This window comes from Aulonocara stuartgranti (assembly GCF_965226115.1).
Source record: "Aulonocara stuartgranti genome assembly, chromosome: 7".
In the NCBI taxonomy this organism is placed as follows: domain Eukaryota; kingdom Metazoa; phylum Chordata; class Actinopteri; order Cichliformes; family Cichlidae; genus Aulonocara; species Aulonocara stuartgranti.
This window is the reverse complement of record NC_138945.1, coordinates 11,749,989-11,775,436: the sequence shown is the minus strand read 5'-3', so window position 1 is coordinate 11,775,436 and position 25,448 is coordinate 11,749,989. Positions and strand designations below refer to the sequence as shown.

At 38.1% G+C, this 25,448-nt stretch overlaps 1 protein-coding gene across 4 annotated transcripts; it reads left to right on the top strand.

Moving 5' to 3' along the window:
* Positions 1 to 166: 166 nt before the first annotated feature.
* Positions 167 to 25,448, top strand: tpm2 (tropomyosin 2 (beta)). 4 transcript variants are annotated; one of them, XM_082541129.1, is made up of 9 exons: positions 167 to 453; positions 5,041 to 5,166; positions 7,669 to 7,802; positions 8,440 to 8,557; positions 9,439 to 9,509; positions 10,392 to 10,467; positions 11,967 to 12,029; positions 12,126 to 12,195; positions 24,841 to 25,448. In XM_082541129.1, exons 1-9 carry the CDS (start codon positions 340 to 342, stop codon positions 24,921 to 24,923), a joined length of 855 nt encoding a protein of 284 aa, XP_082397255.1. In that variant the 5' UTR covers positions 167 to 339; the 3' UTR covers positions 24,924 to 25,448. The 4 variants fall into 4 exon arrangements, with proteins under 4 accessions (XP_082397255.1, XP_082397254.1, XP_082397253.1 ...); XM_082541128.1 differs by lacking the exon at positions 24,841 to 25,448 and adding an exon at positions 13,830 to 14,150 and having other exon boundaries at positions 169 to 453; XM_082541127.1 differs by lacking the exon at positions 10,392 to 10,467 and adding an exon at positions 11,297 to 11,372 and having other exon boundaries at positions 171 to 453.

The following is a 25,448-nucleotide window of genomic DNA, read 5'->3' as shown; positions in this document are numbered from 1 at the left end:
TTTCATCTCTAAACGTTTTAGATCAGTGATTTGCTCTGTTACCTTTGCTGATGTCCCAGTGGTCGGGGATAGTCTTGATTTATTCTCACATACTGAACACACACGTCAGACAGCCTGCACAGCTTTCAGTGCCTAAACATGGTCAACGAATCGTACGGATCCAAAGTGGGAGAAAAAGAGGAGTGCGTGGGCTCGTACTGCTGTCATGCCATCCTCTCTTGCTCTCTTGAACAGCTTCACAGAGACCCTCCTGTTCTCCTGTCACGGACCGTTGCCTGTGTCTGTCCCGAAAGCTGGGTGCAGTTCTCTTTCTGTTTAGCTCACAGACACTGAAGAAACATGGAGGCCATCAAGAAGAAAATGCAGATGCTGAAGCTGGATAAGGAGAACGCTATAGACCGGGCAGAACAGTCTGAAATAGACAAAAAAGGAGCAGAGGACAAATGCAAACAGGTAAAGGAAGGAGCTACGCTGCACCTCACAGGCAACTCGTTGAACACGTTTAAACGTTTCAACGTAAACATAATGAAGGAAAAGTTATGAAATAAATACCTTAAAATACACACAGAACTATATAAAATAATTTAGAAGAAGTGCTGAAAAGCAAAACCCGACTAAGTTGTAAATGGGCGAAAGGTCTGACGTGAAATGCACCTCCATACCAGTTGATGTTGATATCGTCCTGTTATCATTTACCCGCACCGCACATACATAATTCAATATGTAAAATGTACTGTAGCTTTTGGCTGCTAAAGTTGATTTTTATTATCACTGTTTGATGTATACTGCTGACACTTCTCATTCAGGATATTCTTTGCTTGTGGCTTTATGTTTTGGCATTTAACGTCAATGTTTGGCACTGTCCATAAAAAAACGAGTCTAAGACACTTTTTGCTCTTTTATTTCACTTTTTTTCTATTTAGTTGTGCTCCCCTTTCTTTTCTTTTACTTTTTTGAGTGATTTTGTTTTCCAGTATTGTATTTATTTTATTGAGCTCTTGTATTTCAATTTGATATAGGTTCTGTTTAATGTTTCGGCTGCTGTGACACAATAATTTTCCAAATGTAGAGATAGTTAAAGTATATCCTGTATTATCTTTATTTTCACTTGAAACTTGATATTTACATAGGTATACTTTATGTTTATTTAAAATCGGGGAAAAGTGCACAAATATTATAACCAAAATGCATTTTAAATTTCCAAAGTGAGAGTATTTCTTATATGCTAAAATTATTCCGTGATGGATACTTTTAAAGGGTCTCTGCTTATATCGGATATCACTGACAAAAGCTGCTTGTTCTGTAATTTAACCTGATCATATACAGTTCAGCTCAGTCAGTGACAAGATCAATCTCTCAGGTTTGAAAAGACGATTATATAATATGATATGCAGTTAAATGTATTTATATATAACTACAAAACTAAACATGACAAGTAACTACAAAAGCAAATACAAAATGTCTCTCTTTTTTTGTTCAAAAAAGTATAGTGAAATACTTTGATATGTTTCAGACTTTTTTTTAATTTTTAATCTGATGATTAAGGTTTAGGAAAATCAGAAATCCAGCATCAAATTATTAGAGTATTATTTTAAATCAATACAGAAACATTCAGCTTCTGAAATGTATGTTCCTGGTTGGGACTTCTTCACAACAAGTTACTGTATGAGTGCAGTACATAGAGGCAATCAGCTTTGATAGATTTGATGGTGGCCTTTAGCTTGTCTGTGTTTTTAGCTTTTGTGTTACTCATCTCTTCCTGTTGACAATACCCCACAAATTGTTTATGAGGTTCAGGTCAGGTTGGTTGGCAGCTATTTCAGTACTATAATAACATGGACAGCAAACCATCTTGTAGGAGTTTTGGCATTGTGGACATGTGTTAATAAGGAAATCAGTATTTTCGTAATGCTTGCCAACAGATAGAAGCACAAGGTTTTCTAAAATCTCCTGGTGGACTTCTGAGTTGACTCTGGACTACAACAAAGTGGACCAATCATTACAATCGCAACTTCGCACTAGACTTTAAGACCTTGGGTTATGTGCCTCTCTACTCTCAATGCAACATTTATTTGCATCTGAAAAAGAGAACTTTGGACCATTAAGCAAAAGTCCATTTCCCCCCTCTTTATCCCAAGTTAAACGCTTCTGATGCTCTCCCAAGTTCTTGAATCAACTTTTCTTGAAAATCTTCTTGAGATTGAAGTCATACCTCTTGCTCATGACTTTTTCCTACCACACTTTTCCATACCTGACAACTTTCCATTGATATCTTTGAGACTGTTGTGCTGAAATGAACTGAATGAAATAGTTATTTTTTCTTGAGAAGGGCACATCAAATTATGGCATAAGTTAGCACAGTGTATCAGAAGTGTTTGCAGTAGTAATATTTAAGGCATAGCTTTAACACCAAACTGGAATTTAACTGTCAAGCTTCAGTGACAGAGCATTAAGGCCCATCAGTGTCCATTCTATTTCTTTCTTCTTCTTCTTCTTTTGTAGATTCAATTAAAGCAAGGAGAACAGATGATGTTTTTCTGACAGCCTGCTAGTAGCAAAGTTCCTAAAGATATACATGTAAACTGGTTCTTTGATAAGTTGTCTGTTATGTGTAGACGGAACACTTAGTCATAAGTGGCTTAAAAACAACAACAACAAAGAAAAGTCATTGAAAATGGTCATTTACAAGGACTGAACTGAAAGTGACTGAAATGCACCAAAAGCAGTCTGGCTTTCTGGAAATCAACAGCTGCAACGTTGAAGCGATATACACATCAACAATTATGATTATGAATTATGCTATCAGCCAGATTTAGATCTGACCCATCTATGTCAAAATTATGTCTAAACAATAAATATATCAATTGATTTTCATCTTAAAATTTGAAAACTGACTTATGTACCTGCAACCTGCTATAATTTCATAAGAATCAGAATACTGTTCATTTTAAATGTCTGAAAAGGAATGTTTGTTGGATAACATGATTATGTTCTCTATGTACATTGTACAAAACATTTTTAGACTACAGAATGTTTAAAACCAAAATAATATACCACACCAGTATTTAAGCACCACCACCAATATTTAAGATCCCATTCTGTGGTCCCAGTTAAGATCAACTGACACAAGATGTGAGTGGGCGTTAAGGCACCTGGGAAGGGAAAAACTGGATTATAGGTGACAGACAGTGGGTGTCACAAGCCACCACCTCTGTTCAAGGATGGTCGTTCACAGTGGACATAGATTGTTGGTGTATTGAAAACCAAACCCCAGCAATCAGACAATCCCTTATTACCAAACAATTGAGAGTGGGAAGGAAAAACTCCTTTTAAACAGAAAGAAATCTCCAGCAGAACCAAACTCAGGTTCTGCCATCTTCCATGAGCTTTTGGGGGATGAAAGAAAGGAGAAGAGAAAAATAACTATGGGAGGCAAAGAAGTACTTATTGCATAACTAAAGAATGATTCACTATCACCTAATTCATCCCTAACTATATGCTTTATCAAAAAGGAAACTCTGAAGTAATCTTAAAAGTACAGAGGTGGTTCCACAGGAGAGGAGCCTGATACCTGAATGCTCTGCTTCTTATTTCCCTTTCAGAATACACGAGTAAGCCAGTAGCTCACAAAAAATCAGTTTACTCAGTCTACATGTGATTCCACTATTTTCTATTCAAAACTGACTGCTTTTTCTAACTCTTGAACACATGAGAAAATATTCATAATTTATTGTTTTGAGAAACATCTGACAACGCAGTGAAATTCCTGTATGGCTTATAGTCTCTCTGGTGTAGTTCTATTGTGTATTTTCTCAAGATCACATAGCAATCTGTTAACATTCAACTATGCACCAGCTATCATAGAAATTATTCCCAGGGGATACCAGCTTGCTATCACCATCAGCTCTACCTAGAACCAATGAACATTTCCATTTATATTTCTACATCTAAGTAACTCACCTTTGAATTGTCACAGTTTTTAAGAGTCTGTCAAGGCCGTTGTCTTGGTTACCACTATGACAGGAACTATAGGACTGCCAAATGCTATATGTGAGTATCAGGCCTTAGATGGCTGTGAGAGGCTGTCAGAAGAGATATTTAAAGCACATTTGTACTAGGAACACTGTTGTCAGGCCACATCACTGTCATTTGCAACTGGCTTTTTATAGTCCTGAAAGCTTCTGTTGGAAAAGGGAATCTGGTTGTTAGATTCAGATTTACCGTTGGGGGTTAAGAAAAAAGTGTTTTCTTCTCTGAAGAATATGCACACAGATTTTACACCAATCATCTAACTAGATCATTAATAGAGTGTTACAAATGACACTAGATTTGTGTTGGATTTGATAGGCATCTGGGGTTGGTGGCTACTGTCACTGTTTATATGCTGTTACTGCACACAGCAACTTGGTAAAAATATATTTGAGACACTGGATAACAAAGAATTTCTTTTGTCTGTTATAAGTGAACACAGTGTTCCTTTTGGGAGCATGGATATGCTCAAAGATCCATGTCTGTTACGTTAATATCAGAATTTTATAAGTAATACAACATCATCAGGAGGTTGTAAAGCAACATTTCTCACATATGCCAGTTAGATTTTGAGTATTTGGATTTTTACTGAATACAGCTCATGTTATAATTTGTTGCATAATAATGAACTTAGGCCTAATCAAGTACATTTATTTGCAGAGTTGTTGCTGCCTCTACATTCTCACTGCAGGTCAAAAGAACTACATTTTCAACATTGTCAGAATATTTTAATACAAATCTATTACTGCTGGGGTTAAAAACACTAAGCTAAAATAAATAGTGAGATATTTTTTTGTAATTTTTTGATAGGTGCTTAATCATTTCAAAAATAATGAAATAATGCAAGGTTTCTTTTCATTTGTCACATTATTGTAAACTGAATGTTTTTTGGCAAATCGATTATGAGCAATTAAATAAAATAAAAATTATTTTTTGTTTTGTTCAATTTTCCCCAATGCTTCTAAAATAAAATAATTTTGTGTTTTGTGTCTTGGTATATTTCGGCTTTAGCTTGAAGAGGAGTTGCTTGCCCTGCAAAAGAAGCTGAAAGGAGTAGAAGATGAGCTCGACAAATACTCGGAATCACTGAAGGATGCCCAGGAGAAGCTGGAGCAAGCTGAAAAAAAGGCAGCAGATGTAAGTGAGCATAAATGACAGTATTACTAGAGGGCGACATTGTCGAGATCACATTAGCTTACTGTGTCTGGTCACAGTGATGGTTGTTACCTTATGTGTACTGTCATTCTTAAATGTTCTGTCACTATTCAATCCAGTCACTTCAGGTGTTTAGCACTGGGTTGTAACTGAAATTAAGGTCATGTAGGCCATCACTAATGCTATAAAACTAGTAGCATTAGTGTAGGCCATCACTAATGCTATAAAACTAGTAGCAAGTCTTAGCTTCTACTATGTCTGAAATATGCACAAGCTACTTTTACAGTAAGTCAAACTTTACATTCCATCAACTTATACATATCCAAAAATCATCACCAATTCATATGATGTAAAAGCTATTTGTGCTGAATCCTCCAAATCACTATCATCATTTGCAGTGAACTCATTTTCAGCTACTTGAGAAAAATGATTATTAGCACACTGAGGACAATTACAACTAATCTATCAAGTCTTAACAGTTTATTAGGCAAGATTTTATTTTGGGCAGCATGGTGGTGCAGTGGTTAATACTATGGTTAACTATTTGGAGCTTACCGGTGTAACAATCTTCAATATCTGTACAGGTACTTGAATTACTACTATATTTAATGAGTATATATTTAACTTTCTATTCCTACAACTATAATAGTTTTGTTGGATGTATTATGTTTGACTTATGGAACAGGATTAGTAGTGAAAATGGGGCCACAATGCCTTTTATGAGAGTCACAGTCATTTTTGTGGTCTAGTTTTCTTTAAAAGTTCTGAGTCAAAATGAGCAATGCAGGAAAGAGTGAGACCACATGCATTGGTCCTAAAAGGAGTGGAACTTTGTCTTGTCTGCAGAGTCACTGTGAGGTTTCCAAAGATGGAAAAGCATCAGAGCAATGCATTCATTTGTTTATGCTTCCTCTGCTTGTAACTGATGTTCACTCTAACATAAATACCTTTGCCTTGGGACATCAAGTTCTATTCTCAAACACATTTATGTTGTGCATATATATGTACTTTGAAAATAATTTGAAATAAATAATTTGAAAAGTTTGACTTTTTACCATCATTAGTGCCTTTACAAATTGTCCTTCTTATTGACACTGTAGCCAATTTCTTACTTACATTATCTGGAGCTGTGCAAAAAAATATGAGCAGTCATATTCCATGTTGTATTGCTGTACTGTTAGCATAAGGGTGAAAAATGAACCTAATCGAGTATACTGTTATATAAAAATATGCATTATTATAATCTATAATCTATCTAAAATCTTACTTTATTACCTATGAAGGAATATTAGAAAAATTATCTGTCCAAATAACTTGTGTCATTGCTAAGCTGTGTTCCATTTACCTCTGAGGATGAGGCTAGTGAACTCTGAGAAGCCTGGAAAAACAGGATTTATTTTGTTCCTGCAAGGTAGATGGTTCAGTAGCAAAACAAAACTGCTTATTTATTTATTTATTTATTTATTTTAAAACCACTATGGAGCACATTCATTGGTAGAGCCTGTTCAACTCTCTATTTATAGAACATGTATATATTACCATTTTTACAGTGTTGCTAATGTTTATGTGCAAAACCTCCATCTTCAATTCTTAACTCGAAGATGGAAGCCCGAGTTGGAAATCCGAGTTAAGCGGGCGTTCCATTTGAAAAGAGTGACTTCCGACTTCACCTGGAACGCCAACTTTTATTTTGAAACAGTAACCAGAAAACTCTTGCATTGATTCCGACTTACAGTTGCCAAGGCAACGCCGTGACGCCTGCGAAAAGCTCGAAGTTGAATATTCGCAGCATGGCGACTTTGACGTCCATAGACTCTGTCAGACGGAAAATACAGACACTGCAGCAAGCGACGCATGAGGCCGAAGAACAAGCAGAGCTGCTGCGGGAAGAAGCTGACATGGAGAGGCAGGCCAGGGAAAGGGTAATACTCAGAAACACCGTCTTAAGACCGCTACACCGGAAACTGCAGTCGTCAATGAACGGCTGTTTCCCCTTTGTTTGTAAAAGAGGAAATATAACTATAAAAAATAACTGACAAATAAAAGAATTAAAGCAATTTAATGGCATTATATTCTAAAATAAAACATTAAATGAAAGTCTTGCCACTCGGTAGCCATCTTGAAACTCTTTCGGCGACTTAAAAAAAAGCTTCAAAACATTGTTGACTTTATATGCTTCTACCACCGTCTTTGCTCATTTAATGTCATTTAAAAAGTCCTGCATTTTTTTTGGTCAAATATCACATCCTTGTTTCTTTTAATAGTAACCCAATTAGAAAAAACAAACAAACTGTAAGGAACATATCTTAGGACTCCGCTTAGCAATCAAAAACAACTTTTTTTTTCTTTTACCCTCAAGATAATAGACGTGTGGATTCAGTCTAGATGTGCAAATTAATGACTACTTGGAGCCAGGAGAGAAGAACAGGGGGGGGGGGAAACACAAAAAAGACAAAAAATAATTGTGTGTGTGTGTCCCCGCAGGCTGAGGCAGAAGTGGCATCCTTAAACAGACGTATCCAGTTGGTTGAGGAGGAGTTGGATAGAGCTCAGGAGAGACTGGCTACTGCTTTGCAGAAGCTGGAGGAGGCTGAGAAAGCTGCAGATGAGAGTGAGAGGTGATGAGCTTCATGTCCATCCATCTAAAATTTGAACTCTCTGTCTGTAGAGTTAAGATGCTGTTTGCTATTCTTTATGCTCCTCTTTATGAATGCTAGTGTGTTATTGAAGGTACAGTTGTTTTTGTTAAACTATTACTGTTACTCTTTTAAGCGTGGGACATGGCAAATACATCCAGCCTTTTTTATAAGGCACTTCTTCACTTTAATTTGAGTTTTCAGCTATCCAATCCTGTACTATACAACCCAGTATTGTATTTACTATGACTATCAGCATTACATTTTGAACCATGATTCAGCTCTGTCATAGTCTTTCATGACTTTAGTGTAGTTACTGTACATCTGACAGTTACTCTATCTATTCCCATGGGGACAATTGAGAGCATGGAGAGTGGCATATTTAATACAGAGACAAAAAAATTACACAGACACACACAATCTCTCTCTCTCTCTCTCTCTCTCTCTCTATATATATATATATATATATATATATATATATATATATATATATATATATATATATGTATATATATATATATATATATATATATATATATATATATATATATATATATATAAAAATATAAATTCCACTGCTGTATACACTGCTTATTCCGTCACATTTCCTGTTATTCAGAGGAATGAAAGTCATAGAGAACAGAGCATCAAAAGATGAAGAGAAAATGGAGATCCAGGAGATGCAGCTGAAGGAAGCCAAACACATCGCTGAGGAGGCTGACCGCAAATATGAAGAGGTGTTGTATTGCTGTTTTTTTCATGGTTATTGCATGATGTCCCAGTTGGAGAAAAAACAACAACAACTAATACTCTACACAAATTCTAAGTAGGTTCTCAGTAGGTTACCTTAAAAAAGAAAAATGATTATATGGCAAAAAGTTGACAAAAAGTTTTGTCAAAAGATCAAGGAACTGACCTAACAGCCCACTGTTCATTCAGTGGTGCTTTTTTCAGTAATCTTGCAAAGCTAAGGTTGGGGAAACCTGCAGTTAGCTGAGACTGAAGAAGTCACTTGGATGAGTGACGAAACGTTTCTTCCACTGAAACGCAACGTCCAGATGAACAGAGTCAACTTTTTAGGAATTCCTTACCTGGATGATTGAGCATGTATGAAGATAAAATGATTTCCAAGTTCTAATTCAGTGATCCAGTGTTTTACACAACTTGCCTTGTTCACCCATTCATACAAGCACTTCTTTCTATGTAAGTGCTTTCTATCTAACATGCACACACATTCTTAAATTATTGAGTACGCCAAAGGATATTTGGCATGCAGACTGGAGGGATTGAACCACCAACCTTCCAATTAGCAGATGACCTGCTCTGCCATGTGAGCTACATCTACCCCAAAGGCTTACTGACATTATATTAAACCCTATGTATTAAGAATGGGATGTTGGTTTGTATGCATTTGAAGGAAGATGAGCAAATACTTTTTTACAGCACTATAATGACTTGACTGAACATAGTGCAGACTCACAGTATATAATTGGTCAGTAATAGGGTCAACAAAGATAAATACCAGAAGTTCACATAAATACAATATCTTTACTAAGCAAAATGAGTTAACAGACTTGTTATGTTATTTGGGATGACTTAAGTGTGTGAATATCTGCAGGTTGCACGCAAACTGGTGATCCTGGAGGGTGAATTGGAGCGCTCAGAGGAGCGTGCTGAAGTAGCTGAGGCGTAAGTCAATACCTGCACTCCAAAAACACTAGCAAGTGTCACTTACATACATACATGTTGTCATGGTAGAGATCATGTGACTCCTACCATCACAAAATAATCTTGCTCATTTGTTGTTTTAAATAATATAATTCATACCCGTATGTCTAGATTAAATAGTAGTGGGATCTCTAAGTGTTGCATGTCATAAGAATTCTCTTAACAACTGCGACTAATGATCACTGCTGTTTAATCTACTTATTCTGTTTTTATCTCTGCTTAAATTGCAAAGCCATGATTTGCAATTATTTGTGAAGATTTAACTTATTTTGGAATTTTAGCTCTATAAGTGATCTAAATTACAAATATTATTGTAATTGTTTAATTTTCTTGTGATGCACGACTTGAATGCTTACTTAACAATTTCATCACAAATGCAAAGTGTTATTGTGTGCTGTCATCAAGTAGGACATAAAACTAATGACACAGAGACGTGAGGTTGTACTATGAAGCAAACGTAATGGCTGCAGGCTTATTAAGCTGGCTCTTTTTTTAACCTGGCTACATCATCATGGCAGCTTATGCTGTATACTTAAACCTCATCCAGAGGAGGTCATAGTCAGAGCTTTAAATTAATATCAGTTTAAGCACCCTGTTTTCTTAGAATAATTCAGATTTTTAACTGTGGGATTATGTAATGTACACAAACCTGTTAGATTGGGATTTTAGAGCCGTAGAGCCAGCTAATGCAAAGATAGTCCTGCCTACATAGTATACCTCTCTGGCTGTGTGTTGTTCTTTCTTTCTGTGTTTTTGTGAATGAATGCATGTTTGCACAACCACTGTCTCTTTGGCAACCACCAATCCTCCTCACCCCCAAACATTTTGGACTAACTCGTGCAGGAGAATGAGGGAGCTGGAGGAGGAGCTCAAACTAATGGACCAAAATTTCAAGTCCATGATGTGCTCAGAAGAAGAGGTACTTACTGTATGAACACCACTGAGGTCTAATTGTGACCTGCTGTCTTGTGCTCCTTTGACCTGCAGCCTCTTTACTTTTCCATCTATGTTTTCTACATTTCCCTCTTATACTGCACTTAAGTACTGCTGATATTCTACTTTTTTTCTTTAAAATTAATAAGACCAGCAAGAATCCATCCATCCATCTATACAGTGGTACTTAAAGTATTTTTTTTTTATATTTCAGAATAAAAATAAACACAATTATATAAATAACACTGAATTGTGTTCCCTCACATCAGTGTATTGTTTGTCATCTATTAATATTTCTTTAAGGAAATTAGTCAAGTGTTTTAAAATGAAAAAATACATTTATTTTATTGAATTAAAATATTTGTTAGTAGAGACAGTAGCCTTATGGCCTTGTCACTCATTGGGTAATAAAGACAAAGCACTGAGAGACGGATGAAGACATTATTGGTATCTGTCTGTTAGTAGGTTTATAGGCACATTAAAAAGTAGATTTTTTATATTTTTAAATTTCTCTTTCTTTATTCTACGCAGTTAGGGACTTTATATACATTGCATCCATGCTTGCGACCAATTTAGATTCACCAGTTAAGCTAACGTGCATGTCTTTGAGCTGTGGAAGGAATACCTGGAAGAAACTGATCAAAGACCATGCACGCTCCCTCCAAAAACAGATTCTAACCAAGAGCCTGGCGGTTTTTGTTATAAGTCATGTAGTCTTTTATTAGTCAATGTCTGAGTTTAGTCTCTTCTGCTATTCTACCTTTCAAGTCACTACTTTCTCTTCTTTTGCTTTTCATCTTTCTTACATTGGTCAGTAAATCAGGTGACCTTGAGGAAGAGCTGAAAAATGTCACCAACAACTTGAAGTCACTGGAAGCACAGGCTGAAAAGGTACAGTAGGAGCTGAGGGGTATTTAGCCTGAAGAGTGGCCAGTCAGATTGTATATATATGAAATATAACCCGTAAAAATACTGTAAAATACCTGTAAAAATATAACCTGTAAAAAAGAGGGACCAGTCACTCGGCCTCACCTCAAACAAATCTAAAGACATCAATAGAAACCCTATATCCATTCAACAAAACGCATTTATAATTTGCTATGAGGATACAGACACATAAACAGTCCATAAATAAATGAAACTTTGTTTCAAGTTCAGCGGCATACAGCAAAATTAACTTAAATGACATGATGGAAATTGTCATGATGATAATTATTTGATTTGTGTCCATTTCCATTTTTAGTTTTAAATTTAAGGTTAAACTAAATAGGTTTCCACATTTCCAGCATCTTTTTGATTGAAACACACCACTGAAAATTAGAATCAGCTATAATTTTATCCACATGGTTAAAAGTTAGAGATAAAGCCTGGGAAAACAGATGGAAAATACTTACATAAGGTACTCAGGCCAACTGCACTCATGAAATGGAAATGTTGTTTAAACACACTTTGTGAAAGTTTGTATGTTATTTGTTTATATTTCAGTACTCTCAAAAGGAGGACAAATATGAAGAAGAAATAAAAGTTCTTACTGACAAACTGAAGGAGGTAAAGTTTTTCCAGTCTAGTTTTATTATTATTATTTTTGTTGTATACTTATGATTTATGGAGTAAGCTGATGCTTTGCTGTGGTTTGGATTCCAGGCTGAGACCCGTGCAGAGTTTGCTGAGAGGTCTGTGGCCAAGCTGGAGAAGACCATTGATGATTTAGAAGGTAGTCCACACACACCTCTTATCTCTGCCAGTACTTCCACTAACATGTCTGCTCAGTGTCCCTCAGTGAACATTAAAATCACACACAGTTTCACTTATGGGGTGTTGTAACTGAACTGGCACTTTGTTGGACAGCTGTTCTCTGCAGTTACAATTTCCTGAATAAAGCCAATGATAAGTGGAAGGACCAAATTCCTCTAATCCAGTTATGGTGTCTTTGCTTAATTTTAATTGCTTAATTTTAATACTTAGAGTTAATGCACTTGGCCGTCATTCTGCATGTTCTTACCTACAACATTTATAGTAATACAGCAACTATGAGAAATGCCACTAAGACAAAAAGCAAGAATATTTTTTATTTTATGACACCTTAATAGAAATGGACTTCATATATAGTTCTTTCCTAGTTTTAGGGACTAAAAGCCCTATTTAGGCAAACATATACAATACTTTATTGTAGAAACAATACACTTTATTTCTCAGAATTCTGAGTTTAATCTGAATTTTGGAGATGTCCCCACTGTTTTTTCTCTTTTCAGTGGCCCTACTCCTCTTTTGTAGGTTTAATAATCTTTCTTTCCCTTAATAATTTAAATCATCATTTAAAAGCTGAATATTTTATCTTTAGATGATGAGATAGCGTTTATTTGTTAGTTGCGGTTGCCCACAACCGAGATGACAGACCTTGCGGACCGTACATACAATAAACAAACATCACATTGGGGAGACAGGTCAGGCTAGGTAGCAAAAGGAAAAACAGTGAAATGTGTAACGCAAAAGGGAGAAAAAGAATACACAGATATCATCACACCCAGGTATTTACCCAGGTTGACTTTGTTTCTTGCATCTTTCACACACTTACATGTTTCAGACCAAACAAACAAATACTTTTTCATAGCACAATATGCCACAATGAAGGTAGTTAGCTAGCAAAATGACTAGTTGTAAAACTTGATGTTGCTGCTATATTAATTAATTTTTTTTCTTTTGGGCATTTTTGCCTTTATGCCATTCATGGTGGTATGCACCCACACCTAAACATTCAGATATCGGTTTGACGGTTTCCTAAGATTTCTCTTACCCTAATAGTGATAGAAAAACATATCCACACATCTTTGTGGATCTAGAAACAGATAACAGTGTGTTTGTCAATATTTGTCTTTGTACATAAACACAACAGTGAAAACATTGTTGTTGAATGATGTAGACTTTTAACATGGTGTTTTGTGGTTGTAGTTCTGATATGTGAATTCATTAATTATTTTCATAACAGTTGTTGAATGAAAATAGTTTGAACTTGGTTTGAAGTGCTTACATTGATACTTATCCTGGTGTCTGTGGTATCAAGGCTAAATTGTACCAACCAATAATTCCAGTTATTTGTTCAATTTGTATCTTTTCCTTACTAATCAAAGTCAGGGATGTTGGCATTTGCTTGACTAAGCTCAGGTTTGGCTGTCTGTTGTCTTGGTGAGCTGAAGTAACAAGCTGATGTGATGGCATTAACACTTGTGAATCGGTATGAAGATTTACAGTTTAAACTATTTTCTTTTCTTTTTCCTGTCTTCCTACCTCTATCCGATCTCTGTCTCTCTATGTGATTAATTGTTTCCGTGTCTCAATGTCCTCCTTTAGATGAAGTATATGCTCAGAAGCTGAAGGGCAAGGCTCTCAGTGAGGAGCTGGACCTGGCCCTCAACGATATGACTACACTGTAGAAGTTGTCTTACTTCTTCGCTGCCCCTCTTTCCTGTCTGAACTCTACTGCCTGTTTGCTGTTCTTTTTCTCCACTCCACAGTGCTACTGTGTGGTAAAAGAGTAAGCTATTTCACAGGACTGGTCTTTTTTAAAGAAGAAGGTTGAGCTACTATGTTGCTGTCTTCTCTTTAGCAAAATATTAGTTAAGCAATTCTGTTTTGTCTTTCCCCTGTAATAAAGCTGTCTTCACTTCACAACTTTCTCTCAGTTTTCCTTGTCACTCTCGTAATTCGTCAGTTTGTCAGTTCGTAATTGTGTGTGTATTTTACCCAGTCATGGGATGGCCACATCAGTGAATTCCTAGTGCTTCTCCCAAGCACTAAATGGGGATGGTTCCATCAGGAAGGGCATACATCATAAAACCTTGGCCAAATCAAATATGTGGATCATCAGTCCTCATTAACACTGACTGCTTCCTCTGCACTTGGCCAACGGTTTGCTGGTGGAATTTGTAAATGCTAAATGTAATGTGATTGATAGAACTTTTCTACTCTCCCGGAGCATTCGAAGTGCTTTAAACAACACAAATTCAAACTCAAATTTTATTTGTCACACACACACAACCATACACAGTATGACATGGGGGTGAAATGCTTGTAGCTGTACAATGCCCGACCATTAAATGACAGAAGAAAAGTTTTACAATATTTACAATTTACTACAAAAATTTACAAATTAACTTAGGAATTTACAGTAAAGAATGTGCAAATAGCAGAAGAGATTATAAAGATAAGGATTATAAATTATAGGAATTATAGGATTATAGGAAATGTGTGGTGGTGCGTGTGGTGACGTGTGTGAGAGTCCAGTCTTATAGTGACGTGTTTGGGAGAGTCCAGTCCTACACCTGGTTCAGGCCCCGAATAGCCTGGGGGAAGAAGCTCCTCTTCATTCTCTCTGTTTTGGCCTTAAGGGAGCGGAAGCGCTTCCCAGACCTCAACAGTGAGAAGAGTCCATTGTTGGGATGGGAGAGGTCCATCATAATCTTCCTAGCTTTGGACTTGCACCGCTTGGTGTAGATGGACAGCAGGTCAGGGAGCTCTGATTGAATGATGCGTTCACATTCGTTCACACGCCACATTCACCCAAGCACTTTCTGTTTTCTATGCTTTCAAGTGCTTTCTATGGATGGGGCATTTCTATCAATGGATGCATCTGTATCTTGCCCAAGAATATTTGGCATGCAGGCTGGGAGAGCCAGAGTTCAAACCACCAACCTTCAGATCAGCAGATGACCTGCTTTACCCCCTGAGCTACAGCCACCCCTGTAATGAGAAGAAGAAGAGAGGGGAAAAGCATGTTAGGAAGCAGTGAGAATGAAAGAAAGGCAGGAGTATGTGAGCTGGCTGATATGATGGAGAAAAGGAAGTTATGATGTGACAGGATGTGTAAAGAACCTGTTCACAGTTGTCCAATTCGTCTGCCTGCCTGCCCTATCAGTCCTGCTTATCGTTTCTTGCACTCTTGCTATGATCAACTGATTTCAGTTTGTGTGTCAGAGGAAAATAGTGATGTAGTTTACAGCATATGGACTGTTTTTTATAGAAGAAAGGATGGGAATACAATTGTAAAGTGGAGACTGCTCAGGGACAAAAACTTATACTGTTAACACAAGTTTGGCTCTTTGCAAGCACCTTCACAAACAGCATGCTAAGGCTAAGCTGGCCAAGAAACCAGAGTGACATTGAAGTTGAGTAAATGCTGAACCCAGAGTAACATGAAAGTAATGAGTAGTATATCATGTCTTTCTCCTGGGTGTAATTAAGCAAGGTACTGCATTACTTTTAAGAAAAGTGTTCTGTGTAATATGCGTAATAACTTTTTTAGCAATACTGATCACAACAGGGGAAATACCTCCAACATGCACAAATATTTGATCACGCAGCATATAATTAATTTGTATGGATGTAATGTCTTTGATATGCTGCTTAGAGATGGTGGTGACTCTCAAAGTGGAGCCAGTGAGCCGAGAGGCTGGATTATAGATGGCAGACAGTTGGTGTTGTAAGCCACCACCTCTGTTCAAAGATTGCCATTCACAGTGGACAAAGATGGCTTCTTTCACTCCTCTTTCAAACAATCTGTCTTCTCAGTCCAAGGTGGCTCTTCTATATTGTGCCTCTCCAATGTAGAGGTCTGAGCATTCCTCGCTGCACTGTACAGCATACAGGGTTTATCAGAGAAACTCAGGAGAGTCTTCTCCAAGCATAACATCCCAGTGTCCTTCAGACCCAGGCATACACTCCGACAAAAACTGGTTCATCCCAAAGACAAAACTCCCAAACCGGCTACATAGGGGATGTTCCATTTGTGTTTCTGATTCTCCCTAGTTGGTGTCTGACATTCTTTTCTGTGCATCTTTGCTGATTTGATGAAAGCCCAATTAGGATAACCACATGTGTTTTAAGAGCTTTCTTTATATGTGTGTGTTCTTCTTTTTCCCTTCTGGCTTAGATAGAACGTTTTCTGCCCGGTGTTGTAGGGTATTGATTGCTCCATTACTCCATCGATAATGGAATTGGAATTAGAGCAGGGCGATATGACCAAAAATATTTATCATGATATACATTTGAAAATTTGCGATAACAATATAACTGACGATATAATTGACACTAGACAAAATACTTTACAACTCCACAACTTTATTAGTGGAAAAACCCCCCAATGTATTTTCACTTAAACAAGCAGCTGTTTTTTATGTGGATTAAAGCTATATAAAAATGTAACAGTGCAAATGCAAATTCCTTGCTGACAGTTTAACCAAAAGGCATTTCCAGTGGAAATTGGCCAACATATCCTCAGCATAACCATGTATAATATCCACAAAACTTAAAAAGAGGTTATACACACAATACGGTAATATTATGTTGAAGCACAGTACGTATCATTCCGCGAGCCTCCTGCCTACGATAGCCGTAATGCTCCGACAATCCATCAAGCGGTGCGAGTTTGTAGCTTATTAAAGTCGTACTAAAACATTTGACAGATTTTCGAGCGCCGTGTACCACATAAAATCGTTTCCAGGTCAGTAAACACAACCAGAATTCATACATAAGGCACACGGGATTATAAGGGGCACTGTCGATTTTCAGAAAAATCAAAGGATTGATTTTAAGTGTGCCGTATTTTCCAAAAAACACAGTAATAACGACGGCCCACTAGCATACTCTACCAAAAATAGTGCTTTGTTGTGTATCTGACGGACGAAAGCTAAACCAGTTCCACACCACTGAAGTTGCAGCATTTTTACAAACCAATTCTGGTTCATCCGTTTCATTCAACGATCCGCTTTCGCCCTTCTCATTCTCCATCGCTGCCATGCTTTTTCCGCCATGTGCCGCCATCAATCAGTATTGGATTACAGTGGTCTTTGAGCTTTAAGGTGGCATGGCATTAAAAGCGGATGTGATTCTGTTGTGGAAATCACTGAATTGCACTAAGAAATACTTCCAGAAATCACTGCCTGTGAACACAGTTCACTGTACCATCAGATGTATGTTAAAACTCTACCATGCAAAGAAACTTCATCATCTTCTGTGCACCAAAGGCCATTTAAAATGGACTGAGGTAAAGTGGAAAAGTGTTCTATAGTCAGACATATCAAATTTGTGAATTCTTTTTTGGAAAACATGGACGCTGTGTCCTCTGGACTAAAGAAAAGGGACCATCTGACTTGTTATCATGGCTCAATTCAAACATACATTTCTGACTGTATCAGGGTATTATTGTTGTCTATGGAACTGGCAGCGGTACACCTGAAAATGCACCATCACTGTTGTATCTATCGTACAATATTGTATACAGCATAAATACAGAGTTTAGCCCACCATGTGGTCCCATCCAAACAATGTCGTTTTTAGGGACGGCCTTGCATATTTTAGCAAGAGAATGCTAAACCAGTGCAATACTACATCTATTACAAAAGCATAGCGTTGTAGTCGAAAAGTCTGGGTGCTGAACTGGCCTACCTGCACTTCAGAAACTTCATCAATAATTATAATGAGTTTTTCCTTCCCACTGTTGCCAAGTGCTTGCTCATGGGAGGTCATATGATTGTTGGGGTTTTGTGTATGATTGTAGGGTCTTTAACAGCATATAGAGATTGTTGTTGTGATTTGGCACTATATAAATAAACTGAATTAAATTAAATGCTTTTTTAAGCCAGAAAGGAAAGCTGAAAATCGAGACTGTGTAAGTTAATAAAGCTTTGGTAATGATCAAGAATATTGCATCCATCCATCTTCCGCTTATCTAGGCCGGTTCATGGGGGCTCCCTCTCCCCGGCGACCACCTCCAGCTTATCCGGGGGAACACCAAGGAGTTCCTAGGCCAGCCGAGAGGTATAATCTCTCCAGTGTGTCCTGGGGCTGCCCCAGGGCCTCCTCCCGGTGGGACATGCCCAGAACACCTCACCCAGGAGGCATCCTTATCAGATGCCCGAACCACCTCAACTGGCTCCTTTCAATGTGGAGGAGCAGCAGCTTTACTCTGAGCCATCTTCTGAATTGCTCTTTGTCTGGTCAGGGACCAGACAAAGAGCCATGAGAGTCCCTACCAGGGGGTAAAAGCCCCCAGACAACATACAGTGGCTTGCAAAAGTATTTGGCCCCCTTGAACTTTTCCACATTTTGTCACATTACAGCCACAAACATGAATCAATTTTATTGGAATTCCATGTGAAAGACCAATACAAAGTAGTGTACATGAGAAGTGTAACGAAAATCATACATGATTCCAAACATTTTTTACAAATAAATAACTGCAAAGTGGGGTGTGTGCGTTAGGCACTGTTGGGACTAACGCATTATTAAGTAACGCGTTACAGTAACTACGTTATTATTGTGGTAACGAGCACGGTAACTAGTTATTATGCCAAAATCAGGAACGCGTTACTCGTTACTGGGATTTAGATAGGGTCGTTACTCGTTACTTCGTGTGGTGGCTATCGCGGAGCTTCCACAGATTCAGTAACATTAGCAAGTGTTGGAGGCCAGCAGGTGGAGGATGGAAAGGGACGCAGAAGGAAAAGAGACCTGAGGCGGCCGCTGGTCCAAGTGTGAACTGAACTTCAGGTAAGAAGTTATGACCTGCAGTCTCTCTGGGTCAGATATAAACCAAGTTTAGGTGGAGTTTATTTTCGTTATTCTGACTTTTTCCGTACTGCGTGCTAGCTAGCATGACGGAGTTTCTATACAGCTGGGTGGTGCTATGAAGTTAATGATGTTGAACTTTATTTTGTTCATAAGTTATTAGAGTTGCCAACCGTCCCGTCTGGTATTCAGAGAAAATATTACGCGTTTCTTATTGAGGTGAAAAGAAACAGTTTGTCCCGTAATTCAGTTACAATGGAAAAGGCACAAAGCTGCAGTTATTCTGTCTTTACGCTGCACAGCTGCCTCTTCTCCTCTCATTCTCCCCCCTCCCTCTCCCGTTTCTACTTCAATCATGAAACTGATCAATGATCAGCTGATCGGCTCTCTTGTTTGTTTATCGCTCACTTTGCGCCGAAAGAGGAAACCAGCGGATGTCGCGCTAAACAACAGCAGCACATTTAAACTTGATCAGCTGTTGTTAGAATTTATTTAATATTAATTTCTAGTATCAGCTGATGTTTGCTGGAGCCACAGCTGTAAAGCTGCTGGTCATGATGTCGGTTTGGTTATCTGGTGAGAGGGAAACATGAAGATGAAACCAGGAGATGTCCTTACTCAAATCAAATCAAATCAAATCACTTTTTATTGTCACATCACATGTGCAGGCACACTGGCACAGCACATGCGAGTGAAATTCTTGTGTGCGAGCCCCACAAGCAACAGAGATGTGCAAACACAACAACACAAACGAGCAAAATACAAGAATGGCCAACCTGAAACTAATAAATATATGTACAATATATAATAGTGTATGCATTTCTGGATGTGTATACTAAATATTTTCCTACGTGTGTGTGTGTGTGTGTATACACATTTTTACAAATTAAATAGTAAAAAAATAAAATAAAATAATAATAATAATAATAATAAAATATATAAAATATACAGAGTTGAATATGTGCAAAACAAGTGGCATTTATATACAGTGTGGAGTGCATAATGTTGAAACTGGATCATCAGAGCTGTGATGGAGAAACAGGTTTACCTTTTAGGTGACATGAATGAGTTGAAGGGAAGTTATGAACAGTTTCTGAGAGACAAATAACCCCAGGATCCTTTTTTAGGTAGCTGACAGCTGGTAACTGTGCAGGTGCAGATCTAGCAAAGTGTTGCCAGGGGTCCATGTAGGGCATTAACAGGGAGAGGTGGGCACAAGGAAATACTTTTCTTTCTTATTCTCATTTAAAATGTCTCGCTTTTAAAAAATAATTATCTGAATCTTACAACAAACGATTGATAGATTGATACATATATACCATCAAAACAGTGTACATCACTGTCACAACAGTGTTTGTTTTCATTCAAAGGCTTTAAGATTTTTCCTATAATGGTGGTCAAAGATATGACACTAGTCAAAGTGCCCGGGCTGATTTTCTGTCCCAGTCCAGCCCTGTATGCAGCTCATCTGCAGTCTGGTGTTGCCTACATCTTCCTATTCAGAAGGCAGAATTTCCGAGTTCTGAGTACAATCAAAAGCACCACGACTGCAGTTTTTGTGTTGGATGTAAAAGGCGCACATGACTCTGTGACGTAGGCTAGAATCATGGCAACAGTCAATGACGGTCCAGGCGTGGGATTTCTCTCGTGGAAATATGCACATTATCTTTTCCTTTCTACTGGTAGGTGGCACAGTGCACTTGTGGCAAGTAAGCAAGCTAGAAGACTGGCAAAGTTATGGAAGCAACACATTAACAAGAGAATTCTGAGTAAAACCAAAGTTACTTTCCCTAGTAACTAGTTACTTTGAAAGTAACGAGTAACTTGAAGTAACTGAGTTACTTTTGAGAGAAGTAACTAGTAATGTAACTAAGTTACTATTTTAAAGTAACTTACCCAACACTGGCGTTAGGGCTGGGCGATATGACCCAAAATTCATATCTTGATATTTTTTTAGCTGGATGGCGATATAAGATATATATCTCGATAATTTTTTTAAGCCATAAAGTAAGAGCAAAAAGAGAGTTCTTAGTTAAAGCTGTTTCCCAGATGTCACACAGGCACTTTTATTAACATACAGCGTAGATGTACATGAAAGAATTACTCAAAAATAAATTATGAGCATTTATTAATTAATATGCTCCATAAATAAACTAAAGCAATGTTGTTTTTGTGCATAACAAAAAGCTCACAATTGTGCAGTCAAAATGTAAACTAAAAGATGCTGAGCATAATAACAAAGAGACAGATTTCACAGCTGCTCTATTCCCAAGTTCTACCGCGTGACTGACAGCCTGGAGTTTGAAATCCGCTTCGTAACCATGACTCTGAACAGGTGCCATTTATGGTCCTTATACACACACAGTACGGTAATATTACGTTGAAACACAGTAGGTATTACTCCGCGAGGCTCCTCGGTAGCCGTAATGCTCCGACAAGTCATCAAGCAGTGCAGCTCCGTAGCTTACTAAAGTCGTACTCAAACATTTTTTTGACAGATTGCTGAGCGCCGTGTACCACATAAAATCGGTTCGCGGTCATCAAGCACAACCAGAATTCATACATAAGGCGCGCTGTCAACTTTTGAAAAAATGAAAGGATTTTGGGCTGCATGGCGTTAGCGTGGTTAGGTCGTTAACACGTTGATGCGCAGTAACTCGTTAACGGAGATTTGCCGTGTCCATCTTGTCGCTGCCTGCAGGTGAAGCGATGGGGGAGGAGGGGGAGTTGTGTTCAGTGAAGGAGAGAGGCGAGGCGAGGCAGAGTAACGTTGCGTAGAGACAAAAGTGGACGAAAGAGAGGCAAACTTGCGGCTCCACAAGTATAATTATAACATAACATAGACTATATCGATATAAAGGATATTGTCACATCTTATATCTCGTATAAAAATGTATCGATATTTTTAAAAAACTCGATATATTGCCCAGCCCTAGTGTGCGTAACTACTCAGCCCCCTTAGTCAATACTTTGTAGAACCACCTTTTGCTGCAATTACAGCTGCCAGTCTTTTAGGGTCTGTCTCTACCAGCTTTGCACATCTAGAGACTGAAATCTTTGCCCATTTTTCTTTGCAAAACAGCTCCAGCTCAGTCAGATTAGATGGACAGCGTTTGTGAACAGCAGTTTTCAGATCTTGCCACAGATTCTCGATTGGATTTAGATCTGGACTTTGACTGGGCCGTTCTAACACATGGATATGTTTTGTTTTAAATTCGATTGTTGCCCTGGCTTTATGTTTAGGGTCGTTGTCCTGCTGGAAGGTGAACCTCCGCCCCAGTCTCAAGTCTTTTGTAGACTCCAAGAGGTTTTCTTCCAAGATTGCTCTGTATTTGGCTCCATCTATTTTCCCCATCAACTCTGACCAGCTTCCCTGTCCCTGCTGAAGAGAAGCACCCCCAGAGCATGATGCTGCCACACCATATTTGACAGTGGGGATGGTGTGTTCAGAGTGATGTGCAGTGTTAGTTTTCCGCCACACATAGCGTTTTGCATTTTGGCCAAAAAGTTCCATTTTGACCAGAGCACTTTCTTCCACATGTTTGCTGTGTCCCCCACATGGCTTGTGGCAAACTGCAAATGGGACTTCTTATGGTTTTCTGTTTTCTGGCTTTCTTCTTGCCACTCTTCCATAAAGGCCAACTTTGTGCAGTGCACGACTAATAGTTGTCCTATGGACAGATTCCCCCACCTGAGCTGTAGATCTCTGCAGCTCGTCCAGAGTCACCATGGGCCTCTTGGCTGCATTTCTAATCAGCGCTCTCCTTGTTCGGCCTATGAGTTTAGGTGGACGGCCTTGTCTTGGTAGGTTTACAGTTGTGCCATACTCCTTCCATTTCTGAATGATCGCTTGAACAGTGCTCCATGGGATGTTCAAGGCTTGGGAAATCTTTTTGTAGCCTAAGCCTGCTTTAAATTTCTCAATAACTTTATCCCTGACCTGTCTGGGTGTGTTCTTTGGACTTCATGGTTTTGTTGCTCCCAATTTTCTCTTAGACAACCTCTGAGGCCGTCTGTGATGGCTGCACTTACAGCCACACAGTGGTAATACCCACCATGTTAGTGTAGAGGCTTATAAGTAACATTGCATTCACATTTCTTTCTTTAAATATAGGAATTAATTTTACAGGACAATAAATAACTGGTTTTGGTTTAGAGTTAATTCACATATCCACATAACACTGCATTCTAAAATAAGTGCGCACATTTTAGTTTACACTGTTATGTATGATTCATTTTTTGTTTTCTGAGTTACCTTAGTTGCAGCTGTTCCAGTCCCTTGATTAAGGAGCCAAGAGGTGGAAAAGGGGCGGAGCGAGCTTTAAAGGAAGAATACAAATTGGTTCACGCCATAACTCAGGACCATGGGGGGGAATTGGAGTTCATTATGTTTGGTTTGTTAGGTTTTGTGTGCTTTACCCCTTCTCCTGTTTTTGTGGGCTGATCAGCCACTATTAAAGTTTTCCCTTTGTCTCATTAAGTTAGGTCAGTTTGTTTGAGTTATCAGTTGTGTTGTCAACTTTGAGTAGAGTTTTGTTATTTTGACCTCTTTTATGGGCCCAAGATTTTGAGTCTTTTTGCATGAGTTAACCAATTATGTTTTTTGGGTTAAATAAAAAAAATCATTTTTTTGGACTTTAACCTGTGCCTAAGTTTCCTTCACTGCTCGGTCCATCACACCGTCACAGAGCAGCTGTATTTGTACTGACATTAGATTACACACAGGTGCACTCTATTTAGTCATTAGCACTCATCAGGCAATGTCTATGGGCAACTGACTGCACTCATACCAAAGGGGGCTGAATAATTACGCATACCCCACTTTGCAGTTATTTATTTGTAAAAAAATGTTTGGACTCATGTATGATTTTCGTTCCACTTCTCACGTGTACACCACTTTGTGTTGGTCTTTCACGTGGAATTCTAATAAAATTGATTCATGTTTGTGGCTGTAATGTGACAAAATGTGGGGAAAGTTCAAGGGGGCCGAATACTTTTGCAAGCCACTGTAGTCCCCGGGACACACAAACCCCTCCACCATGATAAGGTAGAGAATTGCAGAGGGGAAGAATATTGAAGTCATTCAAAAAGGAGACAATATTACATACAAAGCAATTCTAGCCATCTTTTTCATTAAATTAGTGTGTTATTTCAATGTGTGTAGGACTACTTTAGTCCTATTTTTGCATGTACTGAGTTGCTTCTAAGAATCTATATTTCATATTGAACAATCTGTATTTCATACCGTAGCCTACTGTATATAACCTGTAGGCTGTACAGCAGGCTTTATTTTACTATAGTAGGCTATAAATTAAAACATTTATTTATCAGGAGCATTTCCTTTCATTTCATTTGATCCTTGAACACCTGTTTGACTCAACTATTCTATTGTAAAACTCACACTGGCTGTAGCTCAGGTGGCAGAGCGGATCAGCCACTAACCAGAAGGTCGGTGGTTTGATCCCAGGCTGCTCCAGTCTGCATGCCAAATATCCTTGGGCAAGATACTAACCCCATGTTGCTCTCCGATGCATCCATCGGAGTGTGTATGAATGTTAGATACTTAGCACTTAAGCTTAGAAGTGCTTGTGTGATTATACAAGTAATTCATTCACCCAAAGTGCTTTGAGTGCTCAGACAGAGTAGAAAAGCGCTATATAAGAACCAGTCCATTTACCTTTTACACAAAGACTATGCATAACAACTTTGCATTTGAGAGCAATTCGATTTTTTAGATATTCATCATAGACAGAACATTAACTTGGAAGGTAACTTGTGTCTTTGTTTCCAACTCTAGAGAAACTGGCCCACGCCAAAGAAGAAAATCTGGACATGCACCAGGTATTGGACCAAACCCTTTTGGAACTCAACAATCTATAGTGACCTTTACAGATATCAGTGAACGACAGCCTGAATGAAAGCAGGAGGAAAAACCAGATTCATCTTTCATAATACTCCCAGGCTGCATCTCTAAAATAAATAAAGGAAATATGAGGGTTTGCTATTCACATAATTCTAAAAGCAGGAGCAAGAAAAACGCCTTTTGCAGTGAATGTGAAACTTCAAAATATCTTAGATATTGTCAAAACTTCAATCATTATTAAACTGAAATTAAACTAGAACATCAATCATGGAAACGGCTATATTAAAAAACAGACATTTATGTATCACAAGACATACAGTATGTGCATTGTCACCGTTATTAAAGGATAGTAAGATTAAAATTGTTTTAAAAAGAAACCCAGCTATGTGATAAAAGAAGGTTTTAAGTATTTTTACTTTTATTTCTTGCCATGGATGACATTTTAGGTTTCACCTCTTCATTTTGCCGTTGTTACTTTTCATGCTTTGTTCTTTATATGGAGATATGAATACTGATCCCTCAATAAAAGCCAATATTATAGA